The following is a 17,298-nucleotide window of genomic DNA, read 5'->3' on the forward strand; positions in this document are numbered from 1 at the left end:
ACCTGGGGAGAGGGGAAGGGGCAGGGGTCTACAGCCCGGGTGACTGAAGCCCAGGCTGGCAGCGCCGGTGAGTTGCTCCCCTCTCTGCTTGCCCCTTGCTGTTTCTGCCAGAGGAGGCAGTCCAGGCCCCGGAGGAGGTGGGAGGTGCCCGCAGATGCCAGGCGCGCGCGGTCCATCCGAGAGGAGAATCCCCAGTGTGCGGGCCCCGGGGAGGCACGTTCCCTAAGGGGCACTGCCGCCTGACACTGCCAGTCTGCTCTGAGAGCGACATCCTGGTCCCAGGTTGTAGCTCTCGGTCTTGGCCCCCAAGCCACAGGACCTTTCCGGCAGAATTGGTGAGCTCTGCGCGCTGCCTGCGCCCCGGCTCCTGCTCCTGCGCCCAGAGCTGCCTGGCACCCTGCGTGCTCGCCATGCTCCCCTGCGCTCTGAGCTGCCTGTCCGTGCTGGGCGCGGCGGGCACCGCTCTCCTGTGCGCCGGCCTCCTGCTCGGCCTGGCCCAGCTCCTCTGGACCCTCCGCTGGATGCTGAGCCGGGACCGCGCCTCCGCCCTGCCCCTGCCCAAGGGCTCCATGGGCTGGCCCTTCTTCGGCGAGACGCTGCACTGGCTAGTTCAGGTGAGCAGTCCGAGATGGCCCCTTCTCAAACCCTGGCTCCCACCGAGCCCTCCTCGCTCTCAGTGCTCCCAGGGTTCGTGGCCTGTCTTTCCCGTTGCCCACTGAGCATCCATCGCCCTCGCCTTCGGCCAGCCCAGCTGCTCCCTCGAAAGGACTGCCATCACGCCACTTAAACTCTTCCCAACACATCGTGGGGGTGAACAGAAGGGCTCTAGGAAGGAGCCAGAGGGGCATGCCACCTAGGAACTGCAAGCTGAGAATCAGGAGTCAGGGGCATCTCAGCCGGGACCCCTGGGGTGTTGACCATCCCCGTTCTAACTTCTTCCCTCATTTCACCCATGGGAGCAGGGCCATCTAAGCTCCTATAGGGGAGTCGCGAGGCCCCTTTGAGACTTTTAAAAAAGCAGGGGTTTGTTGCCCAGGGGCGGAGGGGAGGTGTGGGCCAGGTCCCCCGCGGCCCCAGCCCTCTCCTCTCCGCTGCGCCGCCACAGGGCTCGCGCTTCCACAGCGCCCGCCGGGAGCGCTACGGGACGGTGTTCAAGACGCACCTGCTGGGCCGGCCGGTGGTCCGCGTGAGCGGCGCCGAGAACGTGCGCACCATCCTGCTGGGCGAGCACCGCCTGGTGCGCAGCCAGTGGCCGCAGAGCGCGCACATCCTGCTGGGCTCGCACACGCTGCTCGGCGCGGTGGGCGAGCCGCACCGGCGGCGGCGCCAGGTGAGCCAACACCGGAGACCTCAGACCCGCGGGGGGTGCCTCGGCACCTGCCGTGGGCGAGGCCCGGACTCATGGTTAGGGGTACACTACGAATCTGGCCGGAACCTCTGGCCAATCAGTGGGTGGCCTCGGACTAGTGCCTCACCTACTCCGACTTCGGTTTTTAAGGCCAATACTGGGACTTAGAGGTCCTTTCATCTCCCATCTTCTGTAACTGAGCTCCCAGAAGCGCTGGAAACAGCCTTGGAGAGGAGCTGGGGACGACTTCCTCGAGGGAGAGGCAGCTGGAGGGAGCGGAGGGGGGGGGGGGGAGCCTGGATGCATTTGGTGGGGGTGGGGGTGGGAGGACTGTACATCAGAAAAGAACTAGAGGGAATGGGGAGAGCAAAAGCCATCACGTGTAGGGCCGGGACACTTAGAAGAGGAAGGTCCCCAATGGGCGTTTTGGCTCCTCTGCGATCGCCGAGCAGAGGAAGCCGGCCCGCGCGCGGCCGGGGCTCACCCACCCCTCGCGCTCCCGGCAGGTTCTGGCTCGCGTGTTCAGCCGCGCGGCGCTGGAGCGCTACGTGCCGCGCCTGCAGGGGGCGCTGCGGCGCGAGGTGCGCGCCTGGTGCGCGGCCCGCCGGCCCGTGGCCGTCTACGACGCCGCCAAAGCCCTGACCTTCCGCATGGCCGCGCGCATCCTGCTGGGGCTGCGGCTGGACGAGGCGCAGTGCGCCGAGCTGTCCCGGACCTTCGAGCAGTTTGTGGAGAACCTCTTCTCGCTGCCCTTGGATGTGCCCTTCAGCGGCCTGCGCAAGGTACTGCCGCCCAGCCCCCGGCCCTCCTCTTGGGGCTCCCTAGACGCCCCCGCAGGTCACTTCTTTTTAAAATATATTTTATTGATTTATTAAAGAGGAAGAGAGAGGGATAGAGAGTTAGAAACATCAATGAGAGAGAATCATCGACCAGCTGCCTCCTGCACATTCCCTACTGGGGATGTGCTCTCAACCAAGGTACATGCCCTTGACCGGAATCGAACCTGGGACCGTTCAGTCCGCAAGCCAACGCTCTATCCACTGAGCCAAACCGGTTTTGGCCGCAGGTCACTTCCGTTGAGGGACCGAGGCGCATCCCAGGAAAGGGAGGCAGCGTGGTGTGGCGGTGCCTTCTGTCTGCCCCGGCTCGCTGTGTGACCCCTGGCGGCCACACACCCTCTCTGAGCCAGGCCAGGCCAGATGGGCCGTGCTCCAGCCCCAGCCGCCAGCCGCGGGGCCTCCCTTTGGATACTCGGAGGCAGGCTCCTGGCCAGGGGACCAAGCTCCTCCCCAGCGCGGCACCTCCCGCCCGGCCTCCTCCAACCCCCTTTAGAAGCCCCGATGTCTGCGCTGCGAACGGATGGGCCGCAGACACGCCCCGGGCCCAGCCTGGCGCCAGCCCTGGTTGCAGAGGGGTGCGTGCCGGTGGCCCCGGGCCCGCTCGTTTCCGGATTAGAGAACCGCGGCCTCTTCCGACTTCAGAGCGAAGGGCCAGGCCCAGGGAGCAGCTAGGAAGCCCCATCCCGCCGCCTTTCCCTTCTCTCTGAGCCGAGGCTTCGGACCGTGCCAACGCAGCGGTTTTCAGTCACCCGGATAAAAATAATAGTTATGTAGAAAGGGGCATTATACTGGCTGATCACCTTGGACACATTTCCTGATTTAATCCTCTCAGCCTGCAAAGCGTTCACATTCTGTTGGTGAAGAAACGGAAGCCCAAGATCACACAGCGAGGAGAGGGGCAGAGAGAGGCAGGATTTGAACCTGGTCTAGTCTAACTACAAAGCTCAGGCGCTCAAATGCGTTTGCTGTGCTTGCTCCCTGAGCTCTGAAGGGACACCCTGGCCCTCTTGCCTATCCCCTTACAGAGGCTGATGCTTAAAACGTCCATCGTGTCCTCTAAGCAAGAGCTTTTCTGGGTGCATCGAGTGTCTGTCCTTTGCTCTCTGTACTGGTGCCCACGGTCCCTACCCATGCAGGGGGAAGGCAGTGGGCTGGTTCCACCGCCACATCTTTGTGCCACGAGTGGGCACTGACCCCTCTAGGCAATTGCTTGACCCCTCTGAGCCTTGACATCCTCTCATAAGGACCAAAGAACCTGTTTGCCTACCTCAAAGGGAGCTGTGATAAACAGGGGAGAAGGATGTATTGGAAAAGTGGACAGACAACCTTTGAGCATTTATTAAGCACCTTCTATGTGCCTGGTATGAAACTAAGCTGGTTCATGTATCATTAGGAACTCATCAGAGTCAGAGCAGCCTTGGGAAGATGTTGGGGGTGGGCAGGAGGTGCCCAGGCCTGGCCCCCTCAGCCTTCCTGCCTCACCTCCCTCTCTCCCTGCCCATCAGGGCATCCGGGCGAGGGACCAGCTGCATCGGCACCTGGAGGAGGCCATTGCAGAGAAGCTCCGTGAGGACGTGGCTGGGGAGCCCGGCGATGCCCTGGCCATGATTATCCACAGCGCGAGGGAGCTGGGCCACGAGCTCTCAGTGCAGGAGCTGAAGGTAGGCGGGGCACGGTCTCTCCTCCCCTCTGGCAGCCCTAGAGGATATGCCTCCACTTTAAGCCCCAGGGTGAGGGGGAAAGGACCAGGCTTCCAGCCATGGCTCAACCATACCCACTCTCAGTAGGTGCCTTGAAGGCTTGAGTCCTAGGCTCTCTTGGACACAAACACTTCCCTCACCCTGCTCTGTCTCTCCCTACCTTTACCTCTGCTGTCCCCCTGACCATGAAACCCTCTTCCCTCCTTTTCTCCACAAATCCCAAGGGCTCCAACTCCACATCCTCCTGGAAGCTCCCATCTTCCCCCAATCCAGTACTCTCTTCCCTTAAGGCACCTCGGCACGTGACACTTCTACCTGCTTTGCATGGCCTCTGTGTGGATTAGATGTACTCATACAGTGCATGGGCGGTGAAGGTGGGGGAATGGCCCCTAAGATATACTTGACAGCCCCCCCCCCCAAAGAGTGGAGAGCAGGAGCAGTTAGAAATGGAAACACCTCAGCCCTTCTGAAAGCAACTCGCATCTGTCCTCTGGGGCTCCGCTGCCCCTCCCTCCAGCCTCAAAGTGTGGCCGGGCCTTACGTTTCTGCTCTGGAAATGTGACTGACACCCTCCACCCTGACTCCTGGAGGCTGGGAAGTCCGGAGGAGCCAGGGTGTCGGAAGTAGATAAGCACTGGGCTCCTGAGCCCTGGGGAAGCCTAGGGGTTAGGGACAGTTCCGGGCAGGGAAGGGGGGAGTGGGGAAAGGAGTGATGGTCCCACTCCTGACCCGGATGGGGAGGAGGCATCCCAGCTTCTCTGGAAGAAACCCGGGGCCTCTGCCAGGATCTTCCGTTCTGGTCTGGGACTCAAGGCAGGTGAGCCAGGCGAGGCCTGTCCAGGGAAGAGGCTGGGGCTTCAAGGTCTCTGTCCTGGCTCTCCGTCCTGCTCAGGGCCGACAGTGAGCCTTGGACTGAGTCAGTCATTCCACAAATAGTATGTACCTAGACGGTCGGGGTCAGGCTTTTGCAGGGACAGGGGAGTTAGCAGTGATCGACACGCAGCCCTGACCCCCGGGGGGCAGAAGGCCTGGAGTCCACCTTCATCTTAGCACAGATCAGGGAAGAAGCACACTGTGTGTGCTGCCAGGAGGAAGGCAGGCAGGGAGCAGGGAGGGGAAGGCGGGCAGCGAGGGCCAGGCCTGGAGGATGAACCCGCAGGCCCCTCCTGCTTTCCTGGGCAGTGCAGGCCCGGGAGAGGCGGTCCTTCCCTGGACCGCTCCCCTAAACGGGAGGAAGACACCACCATGGTGCGGGGCTGCTGCTGCTGCTGCTGCTGCAGGCGCCTCCCCCAGTTCCACTGCAGTCCTTGCAGGAGCGCCAGCGGGGCCGCAGGCAGCACCCACAGGGCTAAGAGCACTGGGCTTCGAGTCCTAAAACTGGGACTACTGGCTGCAGGGACCTTTCCAAGCGGGGAAGAGGGCAGGCGGTGGGCAGGGGGTATGAGGAGAGGGGAGAATGGGATGAACTAATATACTCAAAGCACTAAGAACGGCACAGGGAAGAAGTTCCTAGCATTCTCTCTGGGAACCCTCCAAGGCAAGTGGAGAGATCCTGGCTTTGCCAGTGGCTGCTGTGGCTTCCCCAGCGCTGCCACAGCAGCACATCCCAGCGCCCTGGCTTTGCGCAAAAGCCAGTGTGGGTTCCACGCCTCACCCGATGCCAGAGCGGGGCCCGCCGACGGAGACTCAGCGCCCCGGGCTGTCATCTTGCAGGAGTCAGCGGTGGAGCTCCTCTTCGCCGCCTTCTTCACCACCGCCAGCGCCAGCACGTCCCTGGTCCTGCTGCTGCTGCAGCACCCGGCGGCCGTCGCCAAGATCCGGCAGGAGCTGGAGGCGCAGGGGCTGGGGCGCGCGTGCGGCTGCGGGCCGGGCGCGGGGCGCGGGCCGGACTGTGGCTGCGCGCCCGACCTCAGCCTGGCCGCGCTGGGCGCCCTGCCCTACGTGGACTGCGTGGTCAAGGAGGTGCTGCGCCTCCTGCCGCCCGTGTCCGGGGGCTACCGCACCGCGCTGCGCACCTTCGAGCTGGACGTAAGTGCGCCCCTCCCCCTCCCCGCCCCCTGCCGCTGCTTCGGTGCTGGGGCGGGTGGTGGTGGGGAAATTAGGCCGCCCAGGTCTACCCTTCCCCTCTCAGACCTTCCACTTTCCTGCCTGTGAAGTGGGCTGAGCTCTGTTCCATTTCCCCCCAGATCCACGTTTGAGGGGCGCAAGCCTAGCGCCTGGCGAGGCCACAGGTTAGGGACCCCATATACTCTGCTTTTAGCAGCTGTGTGGGCCTGTCAACTAAATTAGAGCCGAGTCTGACAATAAAAAGTTTTCTCCGCTCAGCACCCGCCCCTCCCCCCTTAGCCAGTGGATCTGGGTGGAGAACAAAGAAACCCTCACCCCCCCCCCCCACACACACACAATGTCCCATAGGGCAACCCACATGTCCCTCACCGCACCCCGCTGACCCCCTCACCAGATTAAGGAGCCATCATTGTCACCTGTCCAGGGCTCTGCTAAAGCCGGATCCCAGAATTACAGGACAGTGGAAATATGGGTTGGCATCTCCTAATGGTCTGATCAGGACGGCCTGGGCTGGGCAAGAAGTTAAAGGTCTAGGCCTGGCTCCATCTCTGCAAGACCTTGGGCACCTTCCACCTCACTCCAGGCTTCCGGTTCCTCTCTGGAAGGAAGCTGTCTTGATCTCTTCCCGCTCTCACACCCCAGGTGGGCAGGGCTGCACTGCACAGTGGCAGCATCCGGGAGTGGAGCCTCTGTGGTCGGATCCAGCTGTGGCTGCAGCCCCTTCCCCAGCTCAGTCCCAGGGAGGCTGCAGGCAGAATGGGCACCTCCTTTTCTGACCCTTCCTTTAAACTAGGGGTGTCGAACTCAATCAGAGAAGGGGCCAAAATCTAAAATCCAGCCTAAATCGCGGGCCGAATGGTTTACTGAACAGTCATAAACTGTCATTGTGATGGAAACGCAGCGGAGTGCAGTGATGACAGCGCGGTGCGGGCCACATTGCAAGGCCTGGCGGGACGGATTTGGCCCGCGGGCCTTGTGTTTGACACATGTGCTTTAAACCGTCCCTGGTGCGTGGCAAAGCAGGAATCCAGGGCACCATGGGGGCTGGGATTCTGCCCTCGAGATTGTCACGGAGAGAAAGGGGGTCTGCCAGCAGACACCCCATCCCAAAGGTGGTGTGAGGAGGAGAGTGATCTTGAGTCCTGGATGACCACAAAACATTTTGGAGGGTTGGGATCTGAGCTGGAGAAGTAAAGGGTTAGGATGGGGACAGCACACCCCGGAGAGAGGACAGCCCCCCACAAAGGTGGGTGGGTTAGGGGGATCTTGGAATTCAGGCTTCATTCTGCAGGTGTTGGGGTGCCCTTACAAGATCACAGGGAAACGGGGAGAGGAACACATGCCCCCGGGTGAGCAGAGCTCAGGGGTCTTAGCCACCCCCCAGTTTGCAGGGCCCAGGGAGGAGAAAGAGAGCCCCTCCATGCTGCTAAGAGTTCTCCCTGCCTGTCTGAGCACCTCCTTGTAGACACCTGGAGCCTGTCCGGGCGAGGGAAGCGGGAGAGTCGGCCATGCCCTGCTAGAAAGGCGTGTCAAATGGCGGAACAGGTGTGAAGGCCAGGGGTGCACAGAGGGACTAGGAAAGCTGTTTCCAACATGTTAAGGACTCTCTAGTTTAACTCTCATGCGCACACTTTTAAAGAGTAACTACCAGACCTGAACATCATCATTGTTCAGCTGATGGATGGAAGGACAGAGAGGCGCTTTTTAGTTCAGTGCGAAGAAGAGCATATAATCAAGCAGATCATAGAGAAATGGGGGTCCCTGTCATTTGCATTGTTCCAGGCCAGGTAGGTACAGGACTAGGATTTAGATTTCCTGATCTAATATTGGAAGAAAGAGAAAAACAAAAACAAAACATTGAAACATAACAACAGATCACTTCTGCTGACCCCCCAATATATATATATATATATATATATATATATATATATATATATATATATATATATATATATATATATGCCAGACCCGTGTATTTTATCCTCACAGCAGAATGGGCATTTTTGTTCTTATTGTACAATTAAGAAATTGAGACTCGGAGAGGTTGAAAAGCTAGCCCAAGGTCACAGCTCACCAGAGAAGGCCCCGTGGTTGGAACACATATTGGTCTCCTAGCTTCTGGGCTAGAACCAAGCTCCTGCTCGTTGTGAAAATTCCTTGTGATGCCCCGGGGTGGAGGGTCGATTCAGGCCGGGTTTCCTGGTGCCTCGTGGTCAGGCAGGTCTCCTCTCCCCGCAGGGCTACCAGATCCCCAAGGGCTGGAGCGTGATGTACAGCATCCGGGACACGCACGAGACGGCCGCGGTGTACCGCAGCCCGCCTGAGGGGTTCGACCCGGAGCGCTTCGGCGCCCAGGGCGAGGAGGGGGCGCGGGGCGCGGCGGGCCGCTTCCACTACATCCCGTTCGGCGGCGGCGCGCGCAGCTGCCTGGGGCAGGAGCTGGCGCGGGCGGTGCTGCAGCTGCTGGCGGTGGAGCTGGTGCGCACGGCGCGCTGGGAGCTGGCCACGCCGGGCTTCCCCGCCATGCAGACGGTGCCCATCGTGCACCCGGTGGACGGGCTGCGCCTCTTCTTCCACCCGCTCGCGCAGGCGGCAGCGGGAGATGGGCTCTGCGGCTGATTGGTTTGGCGACACCCATCTGCGCTTCCCCGGTGCCAGGTCGTGCGCCCTGGACTCGTTCAACGAACGGCCGCCGCACGAGGCTCTGTGCGGGACTCAGGGAGGGCGAGCGCGAGCCACAGCACCCGAAGCGGCCCAGGCACGCGAGGAGGTGCCTCTGGCGCTCCATCTCTGCCAGACCTCGGGCACTTTCCGCCTCCCTCCCTTAGGGAGGACAGGTCGTGGGCAGAGCTTCTTAAGCCCTTCCCAGCACCCCGAAGCAGGGATGGAAGGAACAGATTTCCATGGGAGCTTTGCAGTCTCACCTTTCGGTGCCACACCTGGGAGGGTGATTGGATGGTGGGGCCGCCTGGTGGACCGAGCCAGAGACTGGGCGCGCACGCCTGGACCTGCCACCCTGGGGCAGAAGCGGGGACTCCCTGGCGTAGGGCCAGGGGAAGACACCCAGAAGGCGTCCCACGGAAGGCTCCCAGGCAGCCATGGCCACGCTGCGGGTGTTTCCAGGGCTCCAAACGGCTCAACATCACCGGATTCTGCTGGCGACTAAATAAGAGAAAAATTCCTCCTTCAAGAACTTGTTTAATCTCCCCATTTATAAGGGAGAATAGGCGCATCTATTTCTTAAGGCTGGATTATTTTCATGGGAGGTGGAGACATACTCAGGTTTAGGATATTTGTACCCAAAACAGGAAGGCCAAGTAATAGTTTCCTGGTAGCAGTTGAGGGAGGAGGCTAGGGCTTAGCTGGGCAGCTAGCTGCTCCCTGTGGGAAGGTATGGAGTAGAGGGTGGGGGACACCCCCCCCCCTCACCCCCAATGACCCATCCCAGCATACACCCAGAGAGGGGACTGGATCTGCCACAGCCTGGGGCCAAGACTGCAGACAGAGCATAGGACGCCCCAGGAGCTGGGCTGCCAGTTAGCTCCATGATAGATGGCTGCAGGGTCAGTACTTCCACCTTCTTTTGGGTTTTTGTTCTTTAAATATTTTTTATTGATTTCAGAGAAGGAGGGAAAGATAGCAACATCAATGATGAAGGAAAAAAAAATCATTGATTGGCTGCCTCTTGCATCCAATCTTCATCTTATTAGGGATGGAGCCTGCAACCCAGGCATGTGCCCTTGACCAGAATGGAACCTGGGACCTTTCAGTTCGCAGGCCAAACCACCTCCACCTCCTTTATTACAGAGGAGAAACTGAGGCAAAAGACCCCTTAAGAAGCCAGCAATGGGCTCTGGACTGCTGACCAGTGCTTTCCTTTACCCATCCCTTACTCTCTCTCTCTCTCTCTCTCTCTCTCTCTCTCTCTCTCTCTCTCTCTCACACACACACACACACACACACACACACACACAGCCATGGAGGTAGAACTGGGCCCTCCGGTCCTTTCACAGTGCTCCCTAGTTGGCTTAATCACTTTCTCCCTCTGGACCTTTCCAGCACAGGGATTCCTACTACCAGCGTTTAAATCAAACCCAAGAGCCTCCAGTGTCTTCATTCCCAACAGCCTCAATCTGCCCCCATCTTCAGACAGGCGGGGGCAGCTGGCCCTGGCCAGGGTGGGTGAAGCAGGGAAGTTGCCTCTGGGGCCCCAGCTGACCCCTTAGTGAACCAGAAGGAAGCTGGTGCCCTCCTGACCTTATGCTTAAGGTGGATCCCTGGGCCAGGAGGAAAGGGGGAAGCGGCAGGCAGGCGTGCGCAGGGCCAGTAGCTCAAGAGCGCAGCGGGCCTTCCCGAGCCAGGCTGACACCACCATAACCCCATTCAGGGCAATTCATCACCCACTGCTGACCACTGGGCCGGCCGGCATCAGGCCGTGGGCTCTGCAGGCGCCAGAGCCAGCAAGCGAACAGAGACCGAGGCCTGCCCTCAGGGCGCTCAGAGGCTGCAGAGACAACAGCGGGGCCTGAGAAGCCCCACCAGGGTGAGGTGGCAGGAGGACCAGGTTTGGGGGTTGATTCTGATTTGGGGAGAGAAGAGAGATATGGGGCAGGGGGGTCCTCAGGAGCCTCTGACCGGACCCTGTAACTGGTGCCAAGAGACCTGGTTTACCTGCTCTGGATTCTGCACTAACGACAAGCCCCTGTAGGGGGCAGCTCCACTCTTACTCTAGTTTGCCATCAACCCATCATTTTCAGAGGCTCTAGTTTCTCTGAGGAAGGAGCAGACATGGTCCTTGCGCCTCCTGGACAGAAATGCCCACGAAGGAAGTGGACAGTGAATAAACTAACAAACAAAAGAGCAAGACTGTGTCCCAGGGTGATGAGTGCTGGCGGGAAAATCAGGCCTGTGATGCTGAGTGCCTGGGGGCTATGCTCATCAGGGTGGCTAGGAAGGCTTCTCTCAGGAGAGGCCACCGGGCTCTGCAAGGAACCAGCCAGGGGTGACTTGGAAGAGGTGCCCCCAGGCAGAGGGGACAGCAGGTGTAGAACCCTGAGCCGGGACAGAATGCTCAGAGATGGGAAGCAGGGGTTGAGGGAGAAGAGGGGCGCTTCAGCTGCCCTAGCTCCCGGACTCCCTTCCCCCAGCAAAAAAACGACTCTCCGCCCCCACCCCAACCCCCAGCCACAGGGAGACTTTTATAAACAATTTGGAAACATTTTGTTTTCCAGTAACCCATTCCACCCCCCTCCCTTCTCTCCGCCCCGCTGCCACCCAAGAAACCTTGGCAAAGTTTCTAGATCAAAGTTCTTAGTGGGCTGGCGATGTATTGAGCCCTTCCCCCGCTTCAAGATGTTGTTGAACGATCTGATCTCCACTCTCCCATTGAATCCTTCCTGCCCGACGCCCCCAGGGCTCTGGATGGGCAGATAGGTGAAAGCACGCCCCTGCCCCTGTGGCAATCTCCAGCCCAGAGGCTCTGCTCATCTCGTGACCCGGGCGCTGGCTGAACTTGGCGAGGCGGCCCCGCAGGCAGAGTTCACTGGGATGTCACGGTCCGGCCTGCAGGGTCACAGGCGGGTCAGGCCTGGGGATTGGGACCGGCCCCTGGTCACGCCCCCGCTGGCAGCAGACACCGCTCAGAGAGGGGCGGCCCGGAGATGTCCGAGAGTCGCCGCCGCTAGAAATCTCAGTTTCTGCAGGAGCCCAGGAGTTGGCTGGCGCCCCAGTGACAGTAGCCGGATCGTTAGGAGACGTGACAGCGGGAGAGGCCCTTTTCTGGAGCTTCTGAAATGCCAGGCAGGGCGACGGGGATGGGGAGGCGCTGCCGATGCTTCCAAACACGTGGCGACCCGCGCTCGGGGAGCGGCGGGGTCGGTGTGGTCCCCTGAGTCCGCGGATGGGTTCCGGTCCCGCTGGCTGCGGGGACCGCCGTGGGAGGGGCGAAGATGGATCAGCTCTCACAGAATAAAGTTTCTCACCTGCCTGAGATGCTTCTCTCGTTGGAGAGCCGATGCTCCGTTTTAAACAAACGCACGTTATTCTCTGTTGTTTTCGGTCCTGGCTGGGTGCGCTCCGTTCCCAAACCACCGGAGCGCGCGGCCCCGCCTGGCCGGGTGGGGACAGCGGGTCGCACGTGCACTCCCTGCAGGGTCCGGGTTCTGGTCACCAAGGTATCTGGGCCAAGGCCAGCAGACATGCTTCCCGGCTGGGATTCCAACACTCCCGCCGGCGATGGCCCGCAGAGTGCCCATCTCACCCGGCCGGTGGCTCTGGGCAGGGTAGGAGCGCTAAGAGCCAAGGAAGGCTCCAGGGACGGTAGCCCAGGCCACGCCGGTATCCTGTGTAGCTAGCCAGCCCAGCGTGCCTGGAGCTGGATGGAAACAGTATTTGCAACGGAAACCCCCCCCTGGAAAGTCACAAACTGCCCCGAGGTGAGGTGTGGAGCGGTCGGGAGTGACCGTTTCCAAATTGCGGAGGAGGACGAACGGGCGCAGGGATGTGCGGTGACTTGCCCAAAGGGATGCAACGCGAGATGGAGCCAGGACCGGGTCCAGACCCCTGGCTTTTCCTTCCACTGGCTCCGTCTGTTATCCTGCTGGAGCTACAGCCCCCACTCCCCTCTGCCGGGCCCGGGCTGCACGCCTCGGGTTATTGGAATCCGGCCGGTCGCCGGGCCACGGAGGAATCGCCCCTGCGGTCTCCCAGGGTTGGGGCTGACTGTGCAGGTTTGCACCCGAAGGACCTGGAGGCTGTCTTGTACCCTTACGTTGGCCCTACAGGACTCCCCTTGGGAGGGGGGTTAGGTAACTGGGATCCGGGATCCTACCTGATCCCCCCCCCCGCCCCCGCAGGCTCTCCCAGGGGTCCTGGCAGGATCTTCCCAAAGAGTCGGGAAGCCCCCGCTTTGCTCGGCTTCTGGGCCTCAGTTTCCCCATCGGTGGGATGCAGCAGCTTGAGGATCCTTGCACGCACTTCCCTTCGCTTCCCGAGCAGGTGGGAGGGAGCCCACGCGGCGCCCGTCATTGGAAAATCAAGGGAGGGCAGCGCTGTTCTGGGACCGCCCGTCGACCCGACCCAGGGCTTCCAGAGACTGCCTGGAAGCCAGCGCTGGAGTTCACGCTCCCCGAGCTCGGGGGAGCTCCGGTCGGCGCCCGTCGCCACCTCGGAGCCCCACACACACCTCGGATGCGGGATGGGGGGGCGGCGGGCTGCCCCGAGGTCCGCGCTCCCCAGGAGGCACACGATCCGGGGGCAGCCGCGGCCGCGCCGCCTCCGCCTCCGCGCGGAACAAACGGTTAAAGATTTTTGGGCAGCGCCTCGCGGGGGGGAGGAGCCAATCCGCAATTAAAGATGAACTTTGGGTGAACTAATTTGTCCGACCAAGGTAACGTGGGCAGCGACCTGGGCCGCCTATAAAGCGGGGCGGGCGCGCTGGCGGCGGCGGCAGGTGGCGCGGGCGGCGGCTGCGGGCGCGATGGGGCCCCCGGCGCTCCTGGCCGGCGCGCTCTGCACCTTCGCGCTGCCGCTGCTGCTCTTCCTGGCGGCGCTCAAGCTCTGGGACCTGTACTGTGTGAGCAGCCGCGACCGCAGCTGCGCCCTCCCCCTGCCCCCCGGCACCATGGGCTTCCCCTTCTTCGGGGAGACGCTGCAGATGGTGCTGCAGGTAATAGGAGCTTGGGGACGGGACGGGACGGGACGATCCTCCGGGACTCGGCTCCGGGGCTTCCCACCCGCAGCCCCCGGGCAAAGCGCCCCACCACGGGAGGACTTGCCCGCGGCTCGGATCCGAGGCGCGGAGCTCCCCGGCGCCCCCTCACGCCTGCCTCTCCGCTGCTTTGCTTCCCTTCCGCAGCGGAGGAAGTTCCTGCAGATGAAGCGCAGGAAATACGGCTTCATCTACAAGACGCATCTGTTCGGGCGGCCCACGGTGCGGGTGATGGGCGCGGACAACGTGCGGCGCATCCTGCTCGGGGAGCACCGGCTGGTGTCGGTGCACTGGCCCGCGTCGGTGCGCACCATCCTGGGCTCCGGCTGCCTCTCCAACCTGCACGACTCCTCGCATAAGCAGCGCAAGAAGGTGAGGGCGGAGGCGAAGGCAGGCTCTCCTGGACCGGAAAGGGCACCCCGGGCGCCGGAGGGGGACCCCAGTGGCCGGAGGGGCTCCTGTAGAGAGGTCCTGGGCGGGCGAACGCTGGCTGCGGGGAGGCGTCGGCTAGGACCCTCTCCAGCCAGGAAGCGCCTTGGGTCTGGCGGAGCTGGGGTGTCTGGAAGGGGTCCCCGGAAGATGAGAAAAACGGGACCGAGTTTTAATATTTTCTTCCCGCTCCTTGGGGCGCAGGTCATCATGCAGGCCTTCAGCCGGGAGGCGCTGCAGTGCTACGTGCCGGTGATCGCCGAGGAGGTGGGCGACTGCCTGGAGCAGTGGCTGGGCTGCGGCGAGCGCGGCCTCCTGGTCTACCCGCAGGTGAAGCGCCTCATGTTCCGCATCGCCATGCGGATCCTGCTGGGCTGCGAGGCCCGCCTGACCGGCGGCGGGGACGCCGAGCGGCAGCTCGTGGAGGCCTTCGAGGAAATGACCCGCAACCTCTTCTCACTGCCCATCGACGTGCCCTTCAGCGGGCTGTACCGGGTAAGGGCGGCGTGCGGGGCGCGGGGTTGGGGAAGGAAGGGGGTGCGGGCGCCTGGCCCCGCTCACCGCCGCGCGCACTGCCCTCTGCGCGCAGGGCCTGAAGGCGCGGAACCTCATCCACGCGCGCATCGAGGAGAACATCCGCGCCAAGGTCCGCGGGCTGCAGGCGGCCGGGGCCGGCGGCGCGGGCTGCAAAGACGCGCTGCAGCTGCTGATCGAGCACTCGTGGGAGCGGGGAGAGAGGCTGGACATGCAGGTGAGTGGATGTCTTTCCGGAGCATTGCGGGCTCCTGGTTTTCCTAGTGCGATCCCTGGGACCCCCAAAGCGCTGGCCTGGGAGGCTCAGCTTCTCGGAGGGGGCAGCCTTCACAGACCCTCCACCCCCCCCCCTCCTCCGCAATGGGATAGGGGAAGTTGAGATGCTCAGTAAGAGAGGAACAGGGAGCATCCCCTAACCCTTCTTCCAGGTGGGAAAAGGAACCTAGGAATTTGCCAAATGTAAATAAAGAATCTTAGGCGAGTTTAATACAATTGAGGCTTTAATGCAAGAGTTCCCGGTAGAGTGGGATATTTTACTGGCCTTCCTGCTTCAGCTAAACTAATAGGACGTTGCATTTTCTTTCTTTCTTTCTTTCTTTCTTTCTTTCTTTCTTTCTTTCTTTCTTTCTTTCTTTCTTTCTCTCTCTCTCTCTCTCTCTCTCTCTCTCTCTCTCTCTCTCTCTCTCTCTCTCTCTCTCTCTCTCTCTCTCTTCTTTAATGTTGCGTCCTTGACTTTCTGTCAGCAAAACTTAGCCCTTCTCCTCAGTTGGGTTCGGAGTAACTCACCCCTCTGAACAGCAGGCCTATACAAACGTTCATCTCACTCCACTTCCAGGCACTAAAGCAATCTTCCACCGAGCTCCTCTTTGGGGGACACGAAACCACCGCCAGCGCAGCCACTTCTCTGATCACTTACCTGGGGCTCTACCCTCATGTTCTCCAGAAAGTGCGAGAGGAGCTGAAGAGTAAGGTAGGTGCTCTGGGGGTTCTTATTACTTTAAGAAGTCCCACTGCTCCCTAGCAAACTCCCCCATGAGTAAGTGTGCTGCTCTGCTGCGTGTGGTGGGTGATCCGGTGGGGAAAGGATACTCTTTGTGAATAAGAAGGGAGGAATTTGACCTTGTATTCCTACCCTGTCGCCACCTCTTGCAGAACCTTGGGAGATTTTCAGACAGGTTCCACTTTCTTGGATTTGTGTGTTCAAGGGCACGAATTAGGGGGCTTCTGGGTGGGAGCAGCAGGTGGTGGTGGTGATGGGGGTGGGGAAGAAGCTTGGTGGTTCTAAAAGGTGAGCAACATTCTCTTGGAATTGCAAATAGACAGTGGATTTGGGCCAAGGGGGTGGAGGCACAGGGTCACTGGCTGCTCAGTGTTTCCCCCTCCCCTCTCCCATCCTGGGGCCCTTTGGGTCTAGCCTCCAGGTAAGCCTTGTTTGCGTCTGTTGAGCTGATGTTATTGGAGCACAAAACAACCGTTCCCCTCTGCCTGGCTGTTTTGATAGGATTTGCTTTGCAAGAGCAATCAAGACAACAAGCTGGACATAGAAACGTTGGAACAGCTTAAATACGTTGGGTGTGTCATTAAAGAGACCCTTCGACTGAACCCCCCAGTTCCAGGGGGCTTTCGGGTGGCCCTGAAGACTTTTGAATTAAATGTAAGTTATAAGTTCTCTCCTCCCCTATCTCCCCTTGCTCCCCTGCGTGTTGGCTTAAATTCCTGCATGCTTTTGATTACAGTGTCCTGCCCCAAGCGGGCACCTTTCGGCAACCTGACTGTCTGCCTGCCTGTCTTTCCCTCCCACCTTTCCTTTTAACTCTTTCAAAGATATCGGGTGATAGCTTTTAATTGTTGAACGTCAGATTTCAGTTTGCCAGCCTTCAGGACTTGCTCATCTTTTGCAGGGATACCAGATTCCCAAGGGCTGGAATGTTATCTACAGCATCTGTGACACGCACGACGTGGCCGACATCTTCACCAACAAGGAGGAATTTAATCCCGACCGATTCATGCTGCCACACCCGGAGGATGCATCCAGGTTTAGCTTCATTCCCTTCGGAGGAGGCCTCAGGAGCTGCGTAGGGAAGGAGTTTGCAAAGATTCTCCTCAAAATATTTATAGTGGAGCTGGCCAGGCACTGTGACTGGAGGCTTCTCAATGGCCCTCCTACCATGAAAACAAGTCCCACCGTGTACCCCGTGGACGATCTCCCTGCAAGGTTCACCCGCTTCCAGGGGGAAATCTGATGGCGGGAACGCCTGGGCCTCGGACTCATTGGGAATGTATATATATGAGTTTTTACATAGTGTCGTGTTGATTCTATTTAATTCCTAAATGTATATTATAATATTTATGGGTCACTGCTACAGTACCGAAGTCTTTAAATATTAAAATAATGAATTTTGTATAGTTTCCAAATAAAGTAAAATTTGAAGGTGCTTGTTCTTGTATGTGAGATTCTTGTGTGTGTGTGTGTGGGGGGGAACTCACTGGTTTACTATTTGTACTTATTATATTTAACCAAATTTCTAAATGTCTACACAAGTGGCTTTGTCATCTGTGCATATCTACTTTCCGTGAGGAAGGCACTTTGCTGTTTTTTTCTTTTAAGGGTTATTAGAAAAATATATATGTGGATGTGTGTGTTAGTCTAAAGGAGACTATCCCTATCTATCA

General features: G+C 60.0%; 2 protein-coding genes across 2 annotated transcripts; both read left to right on the plus strand.

Moving 5' to 3' along the window:
* The first annotated feature begins 410 nt into the window (after window positions 1–410).
* LOC118719010 (cytochrome P450 26C1) lies at window positions 411–8,573 on the plus strand. The gene is made up of 6 exons (XM_036437990.1): window positions 411–614; window positions 1,106–1,330; window positions 1,855–2,130; window positions 3,693–3,848; window positions 5,601–5,915; window positions 8,193–8,573. The coding sequence occupies exons 1-6, from the start codon at window positions 411–413 to the stop codon at window positions 8,571–8,573; spliced, it is 1,557 nt and encodes a 518-aa protein (XP_036293883.1).
* A 4,621-nt stretch (window positions 8,574–13,194) lies between these two features.
* On the plus strand, window positions 13,195–17,059 carry LOC118719298 (cytochrome P450 26A1). Its single transcript, XM_036438566.2, has 7 exons — window positions 13,195–13,620; window positions 13,810–14,034; window positions 14,296–14,586; window positions 14,681–14,842; window positions 15,461–15,595; window positions 16,127–16,279; window positions 16,527–17,059. Exons 1-7 carry the CDS (start codon window positions 13,432–13,434, stop codon window positions 16,866–16,868), a joined length of 1,497 nt encoding a protein of 498 aa, XP_036294459.1. The 5' UTR covers window positions 13,195–13,431; the 3' UTR covers window positions 16,869–17,059.
* The last annotated feature ends 239 nt before the right edge of the window (window positions 17,060–17,298 follow it).

The sequence above is a fragment of the Pipistrellus kuhlii genome, unplaced genomic scaffold, assembly GCF_014108245.1.
Source record: "Pipistrellus kuhlii isolate mPipKuh1 unplaced genomic scaffold, mPipKuh1.p scaffold_m20_p_15, whole genome shotgun sequence".
Taxonomy (NCBI): domain Eukaryota; kingdom Metazoa; phylum Chordata; class Mammalia; order Chiroptera; family Vespertilionidae; genus Pipistrellus; species Pipistrellus kuhlii.